Source organism: Chelonia mydas, chromosome 4 (assembly GCF_015237465.2).
Source record: "Chelonia mydas isolate rCheMyd1 chromosome 4, rCheMyd1.pri.v2, whole genome shotgun sequence".
In the NCBI taxonomy this organism is placed as follows: domain Eukaryota; kingdom Metazoa; phylum Chordata; order Testudines; family Cheloniidae; genus Chelonia; species Chelonia mydas.
This window is the reverse complement of record NC_057852.1, coordinates 25644410-25662195: the sequence shown is the minus strand read 5'-3', so window position 1 is coordinate 25662195 and position 17786 is coordinate 25644410. Positions and strand designations below refer to the sequence as shown.

At 42.5% G+C, this 17786-nt stretch overlaps 1 protein-coding gene across 20 annotated transcripts in view; it reads right to left on the bottom strand.

The window, feature by feature from the left end:
- Positions 1 to 17786, bottom strand: part of PDLIM5 (PDZ and LIM domain 5) — a 182918-nt gene that overhangs the window by 126878 nt on the left and 38254 nt on the right. For all 20 annotated transcript variants that reach the window (XM_007063004.4, XM_037896913.2, XM_037896916.2 and 17 more), the window contains exon 3: positions 828 to 979. In XM_007063004.4, coding sequence (XP_007063066.2) covers positions 828 to 979 — 152 coding nt within the window. The remainder of the gene's footprint in view (positions 1 to 827; positions 980 to 17786) is intronic.

Below are 17786 nucleotides of genomic sequence, written 5' to 3'. Positions count from 1 at the left end.
CCAGCCAGACATAAGGGAGGAAGAAGAGACTCGAGAAAAAGAAAATCTAGGATGTGGGCCGAGCAGTCAGAAGGGAGGAGCTGCAGGAGCAGGCAAGCCTGGGAAAACAAAAGTTCAGCTCACATCCCATACAGTTAGATATTATGAACAAAACCAAAGCTCCAAGAAGGGAGAGAGGTTCGGCTTAACTCAGTGGCAACTACAATAGAACGTCAGCGTTATGAACTCCCCAGCAACGGAGGTTGTTCATAATTCTGAAATGTTTGCAACTCTGAACAAAACTTTATGGCTGTGCTTTCAAAAGTTTACCGTTGAACACTCATTTCCTACAGCTTTGAAACTTTACTATGCAGAAGAAAAAGACTGCTTTAAAGCATCTTAATTTAAATGAAAGAAGCATAGAAACAATTTGCTTACCTTGTCTTTTTTTCAAACTTTCCTTTTATTTTTTTTTTTAGTAGTTTATATTTAAACACAGTACTGTACTGTTTTTGTTTTTGTTTTTGTTTTTTTTTTTTGGGGGGGGGGGGGGGGGAGGGAGAGGACGGGATGTCTACTGCTGCTGATTGTGTACTTCTGGTTCCAGATGAGGTGTGGGGTTGAGCCGTCAGTTCATAACCCTGAAGTTGTACTGTATGTCTGACCGCAGGTGAGGAAAGGCAGCCATCTGCTCACATTTGTATCTAACCATTCTCTAGATTCAATGAATGCATCTAGGCCTACAATACCATTATCCTTCAATTATAGTCAGCAAATGCACGTATTTAGCTAAATGATTTAGAGGTGTTCCTTCTTAAAACAGCAGATATTAAAGAAAAAAATCTTACCTTTGCAGATTCATGTTCAAGTTGCCTGTACAGGCCTTGATCTTGTTTTGTGCTTCCAGATGAGTCATCCCGTCTGTACTTGTCCCATCAATGGTGAGAACCACATCACCTATCCCCACCTGGGCTCTAGCTGCCTTGCCACCATCGCTTAACTGCAATGTCACAAATGCAATGAGTAAGTAGCATTCTTCTATGGGTCATGTTAGCATTCTTTGAATATAAAGGACACACACAGTTATATGCATAGCTACCTACATTTTTTATTCATAAACACACACATAACAGATGATATAGGCACACACCTCTTACAGGAGAGCACCACCTCTCCGTATAAGGTTATTTATTATATAACTGAATTCTGTCTTTATGATCAAATATAAAGGGGACTATTGTCATATTTACCACTGTCTGGCACACCTAGAGATATCTGTTTCACAGAGAAAGGAATTTAGGACTTGAAGACACCCATTCTTAGAAATCAGGGAGCAACTTCCATTTCAGAATCCAAAGGGGAGGGCAAGTGAGGTACATATCTGTGACTGAGAGAAGAGCTTGCCCACCAAACAACCGCTATCAAGAAGTGGTCTATGTTTGAGAGTCCTCAATCTGTAGACCTTGGGAGATCATCTAAAAAGAGGTAGCATACTGTAGAAGACGACAATTACTTGCATTTAAAAAAAATTCTGTGTTGACACTCCAGACTCTGCCTGATTCATAAAAACAATACACAGCTCTTTCAAAAAGGGAAATCCCTCAGGAAATTAAATTTTTAAAAATATGTGGAAATTGTCAGGTTTGACACCTGCAATAGGTCAAGAAAGCCAGTCTCTTAAATACCAAGATGTCTGGTGTTAGAAGTACTGCAATACCAACAGCATTTAAAATATACACTGAAAGGCTTTTTTAAAAATATGTACACAGTGTGTGCTGGTATCATGGTACCAAACCGTTTTGTTGATGGAGGGCTTAAGGGAGATGTGACATCAAATCAGATTCGGAATCAACGATCTCAAAAAATTGCAGGCCAGCACAACTGTTTTTTTTCCTCAATTCAAACTAAAAGGAAACATGGAGAGTGAAAGATAGAATACTGAGTGGCAACAGATGGGGGGGAAGCAGACAAGGGATAAAGAAAACCTGCTTGTTCCAACAAAGTTTTGAAATTATTATATGCAGCTGAATTGCTATTTGTACAGAAACAAATTTTGCATCAAGCGTCAAAAGGGGAGCTGTAATTCGTCAAGAAATCGCTGTGTAGACAAACCTTTTGCTCACACTCCTCCGCGCACTGCATTGTACAGTAAGAAACCAAGTTACGGTAAAATATTGGCTCAAGAGCCCATTATGTGTGAAGAGAAGTATGACTACACAAGTTATACATTAATCAGGCAAAAGTACGTACAGCTTCCTGCCCATCCTAGCCAGCATTGACAAGCTCTAGCTCCTCGCCCAAAACCTGCTGAAAAGCATTACTAATCCCCAGCCCCAAACAGGGTGTGACAGAGAGGAGTCTTACTTCCTTAGATGTGCCCATTACAAATGATGACTTTTTGCGGGAGGAGGGAGATTGAGACACACCTATGAATGTTTGGTCAGGTCTGATCTCATTAATAGAGATACATAATTCTTACATTTTGTATAGCACTTTTCATTTGTAGATTTTGAAAGGCTATAACTGTATATAGTATGTACAGCTCTCAACCCTAAATACAGAGTCAAACCAGAACGTACCTAATTTATAGTTACATGACAGAAGACTAATTATCAGCTATACAATAGAGCTAATCGGCAAGGGAAACAGAAAACAATGCAAAAACTCGAAGACCTTAGGAGGAAGGAAACCCTAACCCAAGCTGTGTAATGTTTTTGTTTCGTTTTGTTTTAAAAGCATTGCTTTTATAAGTGCAATCGCACCCACACCATATGTAAATGCATGGAAGAAAGAGTATGTGGAATTGACACAACAGATCAAGCTAGGTACTTCCATAAATCTCTCTCTGAATCCTTGGGTTATTAGTTTCAGTGCTGTATTTACAATACAGAGCACGTTTCCACCAAATCTGAATTGCAGCTGTTAAACCAAGTTATATTTCCCATTCCATATTACGTTTAATAAAAAGCTTACTGTTCACAAACTGCAGAAAGGATCTGAAACAGAAAAGTGAAAATGTCCCACCACTTAGACTTAGAACACCACATATAGTCTGGATAGGTCATTTAATCTAGGACTGGAGGGAGGGAGGGAGGGAGGGAGGGAGGGGGAGAGAGGGGGAGAGAGGGGGGGAGAGAGAGAGAGAGAGAGAGAGAGAGATCGATCCATCAGCTGCTGAGGCCAATCATTGCTGACACCAGCCCCCCATCAGCAAATCTTTCTTTGGCCCCTCAACAGAGACTGACTTCATGGCTTGCAGGAAAGATCTAGTCTTTGCCAAACAGGGGTGTTCAGAGAACTTTCTAACATGCACAGCAAAATCATGCATCAAATTTCAGATTTAGCTACTGTTTGATTCCTAAAAGACTAAAACAAGTATTTAAGAGGGAGGCCGATTTTTTTTAAATCCAACATAATGCCAATTTTCCCAGAAGTGAGAATATTGCTCTAAAATGTTTTCTAAGTCCAGATTTAACAAAAACTAGTTCTTGATTTGGGACCAACTTCATAAGTAACATTACAGAAAATGTCTTCAGTACAGTTTTTTTTAAACCAACAAATCAAAAACATCACAACAAAAGCTAAACGTTTGTTTTGCTTTCTTAAAGTTTATATAGTCTATAGGGTACCCTAGTCATTTTGCAACATGCAATATGCTAAATTTGCAAAAGAAAAGAAGAGTGTCTCGTCATCTCCGTATTGTGTGTTTTTAAAAAAACCATTTTCCTAGATAGATGACTCTTTCTAGATAAAGTGTATATATCAGTGGCAGTGGATCAGATTTGCCTCAATGATTTTTACTGATTAATCAGTAAAAAAGGGTTAGTTAATAATGTAATCATTTATTGTCCACCAGTGTGATCAGAATTAGGCCAACGTCTCCTCCTTCAAATAGATAAGGATAGACAGGCAGCATTTATGAAATAGCAAGTGAATTAGAGACTGAAATATGTAATTGGAAGTTATTGAGAAGACGAAAAAGCAAAATAGAAAACAGAGATGGAAAATACCTGTTATCGTTTCCATCCTCCCTGTCAATGTGGGATTGTTCCCTATAGTATATTCTTGTATACTTTGCCCAGTCTAGTTTCAAATGACTTGTGTAATGAATTTTACTCCTTTTCCTAGAAAACTATGCCACAGTCTAACACCCTCCTCCCCCCCATCCCCCAATAAACAATATTCAGCCTAAAGTTTCCATTGCTCACAATTCCTACCATTACTCCTACTTTTAAGGGTAGGTCTCCACTACAAATTTACATCAGTGCAACTGTGCCGCATCTGGTGAAGATGCCCTAAGGCGACAGGAGAGAGATCCCCATTGGCTTAACTCCACCTCCACAAGAGGCAGTAACTACACAGGCGGGAGAAGCTCTCTCACTGAAATAGCACGGTCTACATGAGAGGTGAAGGTCGGTATAACTAGGTCTCTCAGGGGTGTGGATTTTTCAATTAAGTATGTACAGCAGACCAAGCCTAACTCACTGGTCTACCCTAAACTCCTCTTCCTCCTCGGCTTCTACCCCTCAGGTACTTTGACAGTGGACAGGCTACATGAATTTTAGCTCTCTCCATATTTCTTTAACCATTTACCGCTCTTCCCTGAATTTTCTTCAGTTTTCATCTGAGGGCTTGTCTAGATGAACTGTTAGCATGGGGCAAGCCAGTGTGTAAATTTACCGTGCACTACTGTGCTGCACAACTGCCTATGTGGAGCTTGCTATCGTGGAACAAAAGTTCACTAGTGTGCACTGACCTACTCCCATTTCTAAGCGAAGTAGGTCAATGTGCAGAAAGCAACTTTTAGTGGATGGCAGCATGGTCCACATGGGCACTTAATGAGTGGCAGGCTAGGTTACGGTAGATTTACACCCCAGTGAGTGCACGACAAACTGCCCAGAAACGCCCTTACATTCAGGGGCCCTGAGCATTATGTAAAATGAGCAAGGGCTCAGCAGCACCACAGAATGAGCAGCCTCCTGTCTGCTCAGTAATGTGCTTCCCCTCCATCTACAACTAAAGCCGGGCCAAGTTTTTCAGACCTATAGTTTTATTTGCAGTTTTGGGTCAGCCAAAGCTATTTGCAAATTTGACAACAGATGAAAGTTCAGGTTAAATTCACAGGGGATTGCCATTCACAAAATAGTAGGTGGACACCAATTCCCCCTTATACCTAATAGAGTAGTGGTTAGGGCATTCGCCCGGGATGTGGGAGATTAAGGTTCAAATCCCTGTCCTAGAGAAGGGACATGAGCCCAGTAACCACCAAGCTGGGGAATCCTGGGTTGGTTCTCTCTTAGTCTCTCCTGTTGAGGGTGTTCAGCTTTAGTTATTTACACAAGTTGGAAACAATTTCAACAGGAGAGAGACACAGCCCACTTCCAGGCCACCTTAGAGGTTGGTAGTTAGTGCACTCACCTGGGAGGAAGGAGACCTGGGTTCAAGTCACTGTTCCCTTCCATCTGCTTTGTACCACTCAAGTTGATATCTATTGTATCCAGCTCTTCTGGGACTCTCCAGGTGTAGGAAAATCCATAGGCAGTGTAGGGCCAATATAACCCACCATCATTAACACCTACCCCATCCCAACGTTTAGTTAGGACACATCTATGCTCCAGAAATCTTCTGCTACTGGAATGGCCTTTGGGGACTATTGTATCTGGAGTCATTTAGAGCAGAACTGAGGTTGCACCCAGCCAGACCCAGAACCAAAGAAAAGCTATTTAAAATCACCTTTGTGTTACCCACTCCCTCCTCCTCAAAACAGCAGTGATAGGAGTCACGCAGGCTCTGGTGCAGCTCAGGATCTGGCCCATTACTTTTGCAGGAATAAAAAGTCACTGCAAGATACATATGCAAACAACAGATCTTTGCTAAATAAGCTTCTTGTAGGCACTTTTTGGAAGCAAAGAGCCAAATCATTATTATAGCCCTTCGCACAGCAATATTATTGGCACGGCCAGCAGGCTAGCTGGCCAGCCTTAATGCTCACTTCCAAACCAAGATATTTTATTCCAAATTTAAGTCCAGCTCACATTTATACAGCTGAGTTATAAGAACTCTAATATGGGGTTTATAATGGAAATGCTGACACAACCAACCGCCAAAAGGTGTTATGCGGCAGCTCTGTAAATAAATTCAAGGTTTCCCCTGGCCTCACATCTAAACAGGATTGTAAGAGTTTAGGTCAAAGCACTGGTGGTTACTAAAGGGTTTTATTCTGCTGTGCATTCATTAACGTACACACTGTCTCATCAGCTGTGGAACTGCCATAAAACTCAAACACTTTGTACTTCCACATGCAGCTATGACCTGCACGTGTTTAACGGCCTGCATTTTTGCCTACACTTTTAGTGGTCTTTAGAAACCAATTTACTCTCAAAATCTGAGAAGAGCTGAAACAACCTTAAAGATGTAAACAATGCACAAAATAATAGTGGCAGACAACGTATAAGGAATAAATGCTTCAAGTCAAGTTAGAGAGACAGTTAACAGACAAAATAAGATATTTTTAAAAATTGATGTGAATTGTATTGTTCTTAAAGTTCTGTAAAAAAACACCAATAATCTGATACTTTTGGATGAATACTGCATTTGGAAATGAATAGGAGTAGCTTATTTTCTGTGTTGGCGAGTTTTTATAAAACAATATAATGGTACTGTAACCTTTATAACTATATAGACTTGAACTCACCCTTAAATTTCTATATTGGATGTGAAATTCAACAGTCAACAATTTTTTCTATACAATACAATGCAACATAATTTGCAACTCAGTTTTGGCTTGGGCATTTGCCAAGCCCGCACTCTCTTCGGCTTGGTCTACACGATCAACTTATGTCAGTATAACTGCGACACTCAGGGGTGTGGAAAGCAGTTATATTAACCTAATCCCCGGTGTAGACAGTGCTATGTTGCCAGGAGGGCTTGTGCCCCCAACAGAGCTACTGCCTCTCAGAGGGGGTGGAGTACCTATACCAATGGGTGAAGTTCTAACTAAGTGTATACAAGCCCACAGGCTACATTTATACTGGAAGACAAGACCCATGGCATGGGGTCCCAGAGCTCAGGCATCTACACAGCAATTTTACCGCCCCACAGCCTGAGTCAGCTGGCCCAGGCCAGATGCAGGTGTTCAGTTGCTCTGTAGATGTACCCAAAGGCCTTGTGCTTTTGGGGCCCTGCTCTGTCAACATCCTCTTGCATCGTGCACACAGTGGCTCTCTCCCACCTGCTGGCCAACTGCAAGAGCGACCCCACACACCTCGAAACCTGAATTTGAAAGTTAAGTGTGTTCCTGGCAAGTTACCGGTCTTTTGATTTTACTCAGAAAAAGTGACTTTACAAGAAAGGATTTGTGAAGTTAACTATCACTGACCCCATATCAAATTGGCTCAGAGTCAGGTTCAAACCGGAACTCAAGGTCACAACACCCCAACTTTGGGACCGTTTGGATACAAACCACTCTCTAAGATTCTGGATTCAGGCTGGATCCAGAACTGCTGAAGAGAGATTTATAAACCCATTTCAGCCCCCCAACATCATGTGCTTCATTTAGTGAGGTTCCTCCTATCCCTTCCTGCCTATCCCACCAGCACCATCTCTCAGGGTTGTGGCTTTTTCACACTCCTGAGAGACATAGCTATGCAGATAGACGTTCCCAGAGTAGATCAGCCTTGAGTTGGAAATCTCTGTACACCTACCAACATACATTTCGCAGTTGTACCTTGCTTGTTTATTCTGTACATGTCATAACCAGAAAAGAAACCAGCTCTCTCTCCGGAGTCGTGTCAGCTCTGCAGTGCTAGAACCAGCAGCAGAGCCTTATCTTTCCCCTTCTGATCTCAGCCAATGTGACACTGAATGCCCCCAAGATGAGACTGGCACCACCTTCTTACTGCCTTCCCCTTTCTGACTATTACCATACCTCAGTATCTGACATGAAGTACCTTTCACACCTAAGGATTTCAACTCACTTTACACTTGAATTTTGAGCTATACTTGGATATAAATGTGTATTAATCAAGCACCACTTGATGGGCCAGCTGTAGGAGGGATGCACAAGGTGGTATAAGTTACACACCTGTAAGTGAATGTAAGGCATTTGAGCTAGTAGACACTCTTCAAGCAGGGCCCAGAAGGCAGTACTAATGGAAGTGGGCGGGCAGGAGGGAATTTAACTACTTCTTCCACCCTCCTGTTAGTTGCTTTTCCTGCTACTCTTTTCTTAGCTTCTCAGAGTGTAAAACTCAGATTCCCTTTGTCATACTCACCCATGGGTAAACCCAGTGGTGAGCTGGAGCCGGTTCGCTAGAACCGATTGTTAAATTTAGAAGCCCTTTTAGAACCGGTTGTTCCGCGAGGGACAACCGGTTTAAAAGGGCTTCTAAACTTAACCGGCCAAAAGTGGCACCTTAGGCGCTGACTCCATGGGTGCTCCAGCCCTGGAGCACCCAAGAGGAAAATTTGGTGGGTGCAGAGCACCCACAAGCAACTCCCTGCTCCACTCCCGGCCCCAGCTCACCTCACCTCCGCTCCGCCTCCTCCCCTGAACGCGCCGCCCCGCTCTGCTTCTCCGCACCCCGAGGCTTCCCACAAATCAGCTGTTGGTGCGGGAAGCCGGGGCAGGCTGAGAAGCAGGCGGCGGCTTCCCGCTCAGGCCCAGAGAGGCAGAGCGGAGGTGAGCTCGGGTGGGGGGGAGGGGGGCCGCCCACGCCGCAGCAAGAAACCCAGGGCGCGCAGGGGAACCGCTCCCCGCCCCAGCTCGCCTCCACCACCCTCGGCCTGAGTGGGAAGCCGCCGCCTGCTTCTCAGTCCTCCCAGGCTTCCCGCCGAACAGCTGATTCGCGGGAAGCTGGCGCGGAGAAGCAGAGCGGGGCGGTGGGTTCAGGGGAGGAGGCGGAGCGGAGGTGAGCTGGGGCTGGGCGCGGGGTGGGGAGCTGCCGGTGGGTGCTCTGCACCCACCAAATTTTCCCCATGGGTGCTCCAGCCCCGGAGCACCCAGGGAGTTGGCACCTAACCTGCCACTTTTGATGTGATCAGTGGGGGAGCGGCCGCTCCCCCTGCTCCCCACCTAGCTACACTCCCCTGCCGGATGCTTCCTGGGAGCTTCCCCAGGTAAGCACCGCCAGGACTCCCCACCTCACCCCCCCGGCAGGTGCCTCTGGCTCTTAGGGGTGGGGTGGGCACCCACTATGGTGGCCCACGAGACCCTCCTGCCGGTTCTGGGGGCAGTCAGGGGACAGGGGAGGGGGGTGGATGGGGCAGGGGTCCCGGGGTTGGGGTGGGCAACGACCCCCTCGTGGGGTGAGGAGGGAACCTGTTGTTAAGATTTTGGCAGCTCATCACTGGGTAAACCTTGAACTTCACCTCTGAATTTCTCCCATTAACTGTAAGGGCCACTAGATTTCAGGACCTGTATTTAATGGCTCATCTAAAAGAGAGGCACTATTGAGTGCCTGTCAATCGTATGCTATGCAATACTAGAGCAAAAGTCTAATAGCAAGTGACTCACACAGCCACAAACTCAAACACAAACAAGTTCCTGCAGCACCTGGGTTTTCCTTGGTGAATCCTATTCAAGCATTTGACCTGGATTCTGCTTTCTTTGAGAGAGCTAATGAGAACATAGCCTAAGTTTATGTGGCTGCTGGCAAACTAACAGGAATATATTTTTTACTCGTGTCCCACTGCTAAAGAAAGCACTCCCTATGCACTTCTAGGAGAGGGCAGGGATACACTAATAAATCATTTGACAGCCAACTGCCCAGTTTAACTTCAAAGAACATGACAGGTTCAATGCAACACTGAAGGGAAACATTAACCAACATCTGCTGCCTCCACAAAGTCAACTCAAGCACATTTTAAGCCCACATTAAGTGTATGATCTAATTAATATTGTGATGTTGCAGTCAAATTAAACTATTTATGTGACCTCCTATAAGCACCTTCACTTTCACAAATAACTCATGGCTGGAAACTAACTTCAGAGGGAAGTTCACCCTTGCAAAGCTTAGCTTTTATTGTACTGTAAATCTGTTTTCTTCTTGTGCACCCAGGCAATTGGCAAACACATGAAAACAGTATTCCGAAATCCTTATTGCTGAAAGCTGACGTAGTGTAGCAAGGCATCTGTCAAATGACATTTAAAATACCTGCAAATGTCAGGCTCTTTTTCTCATTGGACTATGAGAAACAGGATTCACAGGGGCTCTTTAAAAATAAACACGCACTAATATACCGTGCTCACGCAAATGTTGAGACGTCAATGCCCAAAGTAGCCATCTGGCATTTACGCAACACATTTCATCCAGCTGGATCTCAAAGTGCTTTACCAACCCCACTGACCATAGGAATCATATTCCTTTTGTTCACCAGCCACGTCCAGGAACCTCTGGGCTGAGATACAGCAACATTAACACAGCAGGCTAGAGGAAAGGAAAAAACTGTGTATTAGAGCCCTGCAGTAGGACTGGGATCCAGGACCCATTGCCATCACAGCGGGATAAAAATTCAACAAACAATGAGGGAGCAGGATTAAAAAAAAAAAAAAAACCAGGCCTCCTGCATCAAACACAACATGAACTTTCATGAAGGCTATTTTCTTAATCCTGCTCCTGTCCCACTCCACAATACCCACTCCCATTCAACAAACAATGCAGGAGGGAATTTTCATCCTACTGTTACGGCAGCAGGTTCTGCAGGATCCTTGGGACCCCAGTCCTGCTGCAGGGTAGAGCCCAGGACCCGCTGCCATAACAGCAGGACAAAAGTTCAACAAACAATGCGGGAGCAGGTGGGAATGGCAGTGGGAATTGCGGGGCAGGATGGGAGCGGGATTAAAACAATAGTCCCGTGCAGGGTTCTATTGTATGTCACTGAAACAGAAGGAGAAAAACATTAGGCAGAATGTTGTTGCCCCAGCTGTAATTTGGCCAGGAAGCGCAGGTTAAAACCGCTGTTCTTACGAAGAATGCAATGGGATTATTAGTGACCATGTATGAAGCCCAAAAGCAAGAGCACTTCTTTTAATCAGATTCTATATGTGTCAGTTTCATTTCCATGGAAAGCAAAATATGAACATAATTCTGCTCTCTAGGAGGTCAAAAGTACCACAAAGACTGACTCCTGTGCTTCACTTCATGCACCACAAAGCTAGCAGGGCGTCTCCTTTCGTAAACCAGGCACGCGAGTCTTTTCACGATCAGAGCCGAAGATAACCAGTCACCCAAACTGAATGAAAACAGCCACCTGCTAACAGCCCAAAGTATACTTGTCTTTACTAGTGTTCAGACTTGTCACATCAAAGCTAATGCTTGGACATGAAGATCAACTTTATAGGGCCACAGTAGATCTTCCAGGTATGCTATCGCTTAGCCTTCTTTGTCACTTTACAATCCAACACCACCCCTATTTAACAGCTGCAAATCCAAGGAGGCGGAAAAGGAAAGCTGAACTGGACAGTCCTAGAATAGGCTGTTGGACAAATAGACATTTGTACAGTGTGCTGATCTTAGAATGAGTTCTTGGGATAGCACTGTTCCCTGCTGAACAAGGTCAACAACAGGCTGGACTGGCTCTCAGACAACATACCCTTGGCAATTATTTCACTGATTGAAGGGATTCCCTTCCGTGGTGTGTCCCACTCTGACAGGCATCAAGCAGCTCACCTGGCACCACTCAGTCTGTGAGGTGGGAGGGGGCAAGCAAAGATGCATACAAGTTTTCCCAAAGGATCGATTTTAGGTTTGTTAGTGTCAAAATAAGGCCGAGATTCTTCTGTTATTTGCAACTTCAGCAACATAGGTTTAGAAAACAGAGTAATCCTTTTTAGTTTAACTTCACTGTAACAAAATTAAGAGCAGCACACAATTCCTTTATGGACTGTAAATTGCAATGCAGTTCGTGTGCTTTACAGATAGAAGCACTTTTAACCTCCATTTCAGTGAATTGGACAGAATTAGACAAATTGGAATTAGACAAAACTTTTGTTTTACTTAGGGATATATTCCTGCTGAAGTCCACAGGACTACTGATGTGAGCAATTTAATTTATTTTTTTTGTAATTTAATTTGGAGATATACTTATCTCATAGAACTGGAAGGGACCTTGAAAGGTCAACGAGTTCAGTCCCCTGCCTTCACAGCAGGACCAAGTACCGTCCCTTATTTTTGCCCCAGATCCCTAAATGACCCCCTCAAGGATTGAACTCACAGCCCAGGGTTTAGCAGGCCAACGCTCAAACCACAGAGCTATCCATCTTTAGAATTAATCTGGCCTGAGATACTATATGCAAGTGGTAAAAGACGACTGCCTAGTTTATTTCTTGGAACGATGCAAAGAGAGTGGAATGAAAACCAAGCTAAAAATCAAACAAACCTAACCTTTCTACAGCAGCTCTAGTTTGTGAGGTGCATGTAAATGGGTACTCTCCCTCTCTCCCAGATCTTTTTTCACAGCCAGCACAAATTACTTCAACATCTAAGCATGCAACTACTTGGAATTGCTACAGAGGCATCACTTTACAAAACAAACAATTTGCATGAAAAAAGTTTCACGTCTGTCACTTTTATTGCAGAAAGCGCAACAAGTGCTGCTGATGATCTAACATGCACTTGGCAGGCAGCATCCATTCAGCCATCATCTGGCTATCGCCACAAGTAGCTGCATAACATCTGCAAGACCAAAATTTTTGTTGGTTTTAGGAATTTGGAATGTTCCTACAAATAGCTTATTAAGCTACAAAAGCAAATTATTCCTGGGGGTTTATTTTCCTGCCCTCCATCCACCATCTATCTTCCATCTGAGAGATGAAATATTTATCTGTAACCAAGAACATATGCATAAGTAGAAATACATAAACATTCCTAACAAAAATAAAGAAAAAAGAGACATGCAATTAACGTAATTACTGTTCTCCAATGACATTTAATTCAAGTGCGAAAAGAGGAAACGGAATATAGGTATAGTCACTTATTCTCTGAAACCAAACAGATCCACCTTGTGTTCTCCTCAGGCCAGTTTAAGATTGTGTAAGCAGGAAATATACATTTTCCTGTCTTCCGCTGCAGGATTATTTCTTTTTTGTTTTCCCTAAAGATGATAAACCTAATTCAACTGAACAAATGCCCATGTGGATTCTATGATGCAGTTTGTTAATTAGCCTAATATGTGCCACCCTGCCTTGCCAATTTTGAGGGGATATGACTTGAGGAACATCTCTCCATCAACCGAGTAGGCTCTTCACTTTGACCTTTGTACGCCCGACATGTTGCTATCTCACCAAGCTGTCCCCACCCTGAGTGATACCTTTGCTCTCTTATTTTGGAAAGAAAAAAAGTTGCCCACCTCCATTTCACATGTTTCCAGAACACAGCTTGGAAAAAAAAATCAACTCATTTTTAATAAATTCCCATTAATAAAACAGTTGGCTAGAGGACAAAAGGAGATCCATAAAAGTGACAGACAACTTTGAAAAGAAGGCCCATGAAGAACAACTGGGTATGTTCAAGCTGGAGAAACAGTTGACTTCAGGACTTCAGAAACAGAGTTTACAAATATGTAAAAAGGTAAGCTAAAAGACATAAATGCATTTGTCTCGTTTGACAGATGAGACAGAATAAAGAGCAGTAGGATTAAGCTGCAGCTGGTAAATTTTATCACATTTTCCCTAATATTTAACCAAAAGCTCGTTATTCAGTGGTTGTGGAATTGACAGCGCTAGAGAGGCACCAAATGTTCAGCTCAACAGTCACCAGGGATGATTTATGACAGTGCTTCTCCAACTCTTATGCATGAACCCCACTGGCTCTCAGAGCTCTTCTTCATGCCCAGCCACCTCCCTGCCTCCCTCTCCCCTCCCCAGAGTGGAATAGAGACAGAAGCTCTGGAGGATTTGGGGTGTGCAACAAGGTTCTCCCCCCCACCCCCGTCCATGGGGGAAATGGTATGTCTTATCAAACAGTCTGACATGAGAAGGCAAAGTGAGCAGAGAGGAAAAAAACAGGATACTATACATAGAAAATGATGGAGTTTAAATTAGTTATTACCACTCAAGAAAGATCTTGGAGTCATTGTGGATAGTTCTCTGAAAAACATCCACTCAGTGTGCAGCGGCAGTCAAAAACGCGAACAGAATGCTGGGAATAATTAAGAAAGGGATAGATAACAGGACAGAAAATATCATGTTGCTTCTATATAAATCCATGGTACGCCCACATTTTGAAGACTGTGTGCAGATGTCGTCGCCCTATCTCAAAAAAAGATATATTGGAATTGGAAAAGCTTCAGAAAGGGGCAATAAAAATGATTAAGGCTATGAAATGGCTTCCATATGAGTAGAGATTAATAAGACGGGGACTTTTCAGCTTGGAAAAGAGACGGGTAAGGGGAGATATGATTGAGGTCTACAAAATCATGATTGGTGTAGAGAAAGTAGGTAAGGAAGTGTTGTTTACTACTTCACAGAACACAGGAACTAGGGATCACCAAATTAAATTAATAGGCAGCGGGTTTAAAACAAATACAAGTAAGTATTTCTTCACACAACGCACAGCCAACCTGTGGAACTCCTTGCTAGAGGATGTTGTGAAGGCCAAGATCATAAAAGGTTCAAAAAAGAACCAGACAAATTCATGGAGGATAGGTCCATCAATGGCCATTAGCCAGGATGGGCAGAAATGGTGTTCCTTGTCTCTGTTTGTCAGAAGCTGGGAATGAGTGACAGAGGATGAATCACTTGATGATTACCTGTTCTGTTCATTCCCTCTGGGGCACCTGGTACTGGCCACTGTTGGAAGACAGGATACTGGGCTAGATGGACCTTTGGTCTGACCCGGTAGGGCCATTCTTATGTTCTTAAAAACTCATCTGACAATTTCATAGTACATAGATTAGTAGCAAGAACATTTTATAACTCATTACGGATAGAAATTTCTTATTACACACTAATGGCTATTTCACTTTTACATTCCTAGCAGAACTCAACATATAGCAAGGCTGCACTTGTCAAGGGAGGAAGAAATTACAGTCATTGATGAGCAATATAATAAGGGACTGGGAGAGCTTTTGCAAGCTGGTTAGAGAATAAAGACCAGATCTTGCAGGGAAAGGCAGCAAGGCATGAATATAGCCTCAATACAAGGACCCATCGGGAGGATGGAGTTAAAAACAATGTCTAGATTACAGGCCTGAGTGGCTGGGAGGACAATGTTGGCATCAGCAGCGACCAAACACGCAGGAAGCTGAAAAAGAGGAGCTCAGTTCTCTCAAATTTCATTTGAGCTGGCAGCAGGGTATCCACAAGGATGTGTCAGAAAGAAAAGCCAAGAGGCAGGAACTTCTATTAAATTGCAATACATCCACTTTGGAGTTTACTCTCAAACTTCTTTAAGCAGAGAAGCACAAATGACTAGCACATTCCTTCGTTCAGACGAAAAATGGTTACACGTAAAGCAAGATAAAACAATGGAGATAAAACACAGATAGAGAAGTGCTTCCAAATACATGGAACATAACACTTAAATCAATTATGCACACTAAATATGCTGCAGAGCCCATCATTCTGTATTCATTAACTATGTTAACAAGAACAGATATGTATGTTTTCCATTTAAAATCATGGCTACAGAATTCTTTATTACTAACAAAGTACAAGCTTTTGAGCAGAAAGGTTTTTTTGGGTGGGGAGAGGAGAGAGCGAATTAGATGCTAACTCTTGGTGGATCTCTCACCTTGTGTGCGCCAAGGGGATACTAGCAGACATTTATTTTAAAACGGACACACTGGCTTGAATACCTGAAGTACAGAAACCACAGAGTAACATTTTAAAGGAGCTACAGATTATTTAATAAATTCATCCCAGCTATTTACAGTTAACACATGAAACATTTCAACCCAAGCTCAGCAAAATACAGGAACTGCCCACTGATTTTTGCATTTCTAAAGGTACAGTATGAAACATGGGTTTAGTTTACTTTCATAGTTCCAGATTAAATGCTGTTTATTTTTTATAAACATACAATACAAACAGTACTCATAAGTATTGTCCCCATGACAAGCGCGCTGAAGGTTTTAACCATTTTTTAATTTAGGCAGAAACATGAAAAAATCCATTTGCCCGCAGCAAGTAGGAAGCTTTCCAAGAGTAATGACATTATCTTCTACAGAACTGAAATCTTAGTAAAAATAATGTTCCATGCCCTTATGATTGCCAGGATGACCTTCAACAAGGATGACACAAGTGGAAACTGATGTAGTGCTTTTTCTTACTGAGTCGGCAGATAATGAACTCCCGTGCCCCTGCTCATAGCCTTGTCAAATTACAGCACCAAGAAACCTAACCGGAGTCTTATTATTGTCACTGCTGCAATTCAAAATCCTGCAGGCAGCAATCAAACTGAAAAGAATCAACTTGATATGTTAAAATGGAAAAGAATCAGCTTGATATGTTAAAATTATCTATTTCCTATTACTGTTACTTGGACATTGGGAGAGCCAAAACTCAAAACACATACCTAAATACTCTGACGAAAGTTAGATGTCCAACATGGGATGACATATATAGATTCAAATTATAATAGTTTCTGATGAGCCACCAAAAAAGGACTGAGTCCAAGGACTTACTTGCCTATAATAGTAATTTTTTTCTTTATAATGCACTATGAGTATGCCCTTCTGAGAGACAGACTGTCATGCTATATAAGAAGTCTGCCCTTACAGAAGAATCCTCTACACTGGAATATCATAGTGGTCTGGCTAGGTTTGGTCTGAGCCCAGCAGCCTGAGCATCTCTCAGGCCAGCTTCTGGAGGATTCTCCTCCAATTATAAGCTAAGGTGAAAAAAGCATGAAGCTGAAATGCGGTAAGAGGATACCTTTTTCGAGGCTCCAAGCATCTATAGATCTGACAAAGACTTGCAGCATACTTTTTATTCCTAATAGGTAGGAATTTCATACCACAGTCCTTTGGTTGCTAGGAGGGAAGGAAAATGTCCTAGGCCTGGTCTACACTTAAAAAAGTTTTTCTAGCACAGCTATGCCATTTAGGTGTATATGTAGGGGGGAGAAATCAGATTGCACCCCTAACTGACAGCTATGCTGGCCAAAGCCTAATGCAGATGCAGTTACAGAAGCAAAAAAAAAAAAAAAAAAAAAAAAATCCTTTTGCCTGCATAACATATTTCATTGTGGCTTTTGTAGCTTCAAGCTGCATCTCCACTCAGAGGATCTGCCAGTATAGCTATATTGGCAAACCTTTTCTAGTGGAGACAAGCCCTTACAGTGGAGAAACAATTAGGCTGCATTTAATATCAGGGCAACTGTACCGATGCACAGCAACCATCCATTTCACTTATACCTGCCCTTTTTAAAGTTACAAATGATTCCCATTCCTATATTACCAAAAATGAAGGTTACTAATCAAAAAGTCAGGTAAGATTTCAAGGTGACATTCTGGGGGTTTTTTTTTGTTTTTTTTAAAGTTATGGGCATTTTATTTTAAACATGCTATGAATCACGAGGCAAATTTAAAAAAAAAAAAAAAGAGCAGGAAAGACCTTTTTATTTTTAAAAACATTCCTTATAACCTTCTTTTCAAGTTTCTAACCAAAGGAAATCAAAAAATCAAAAGCAATCTCCAAGTTCCAGATTATGTGTACAATACTTGATTTTAGTCCTATCACTAGGACAGGATAAGAAGATGCACCCACGTCCAAAGACAAAACTGGGAAACACATTCTATTAATTATTCATGTCTTTCAAATTAAATAGGGCATCATTACACCGAAAAGGAACCTGGTTATTTCCCAA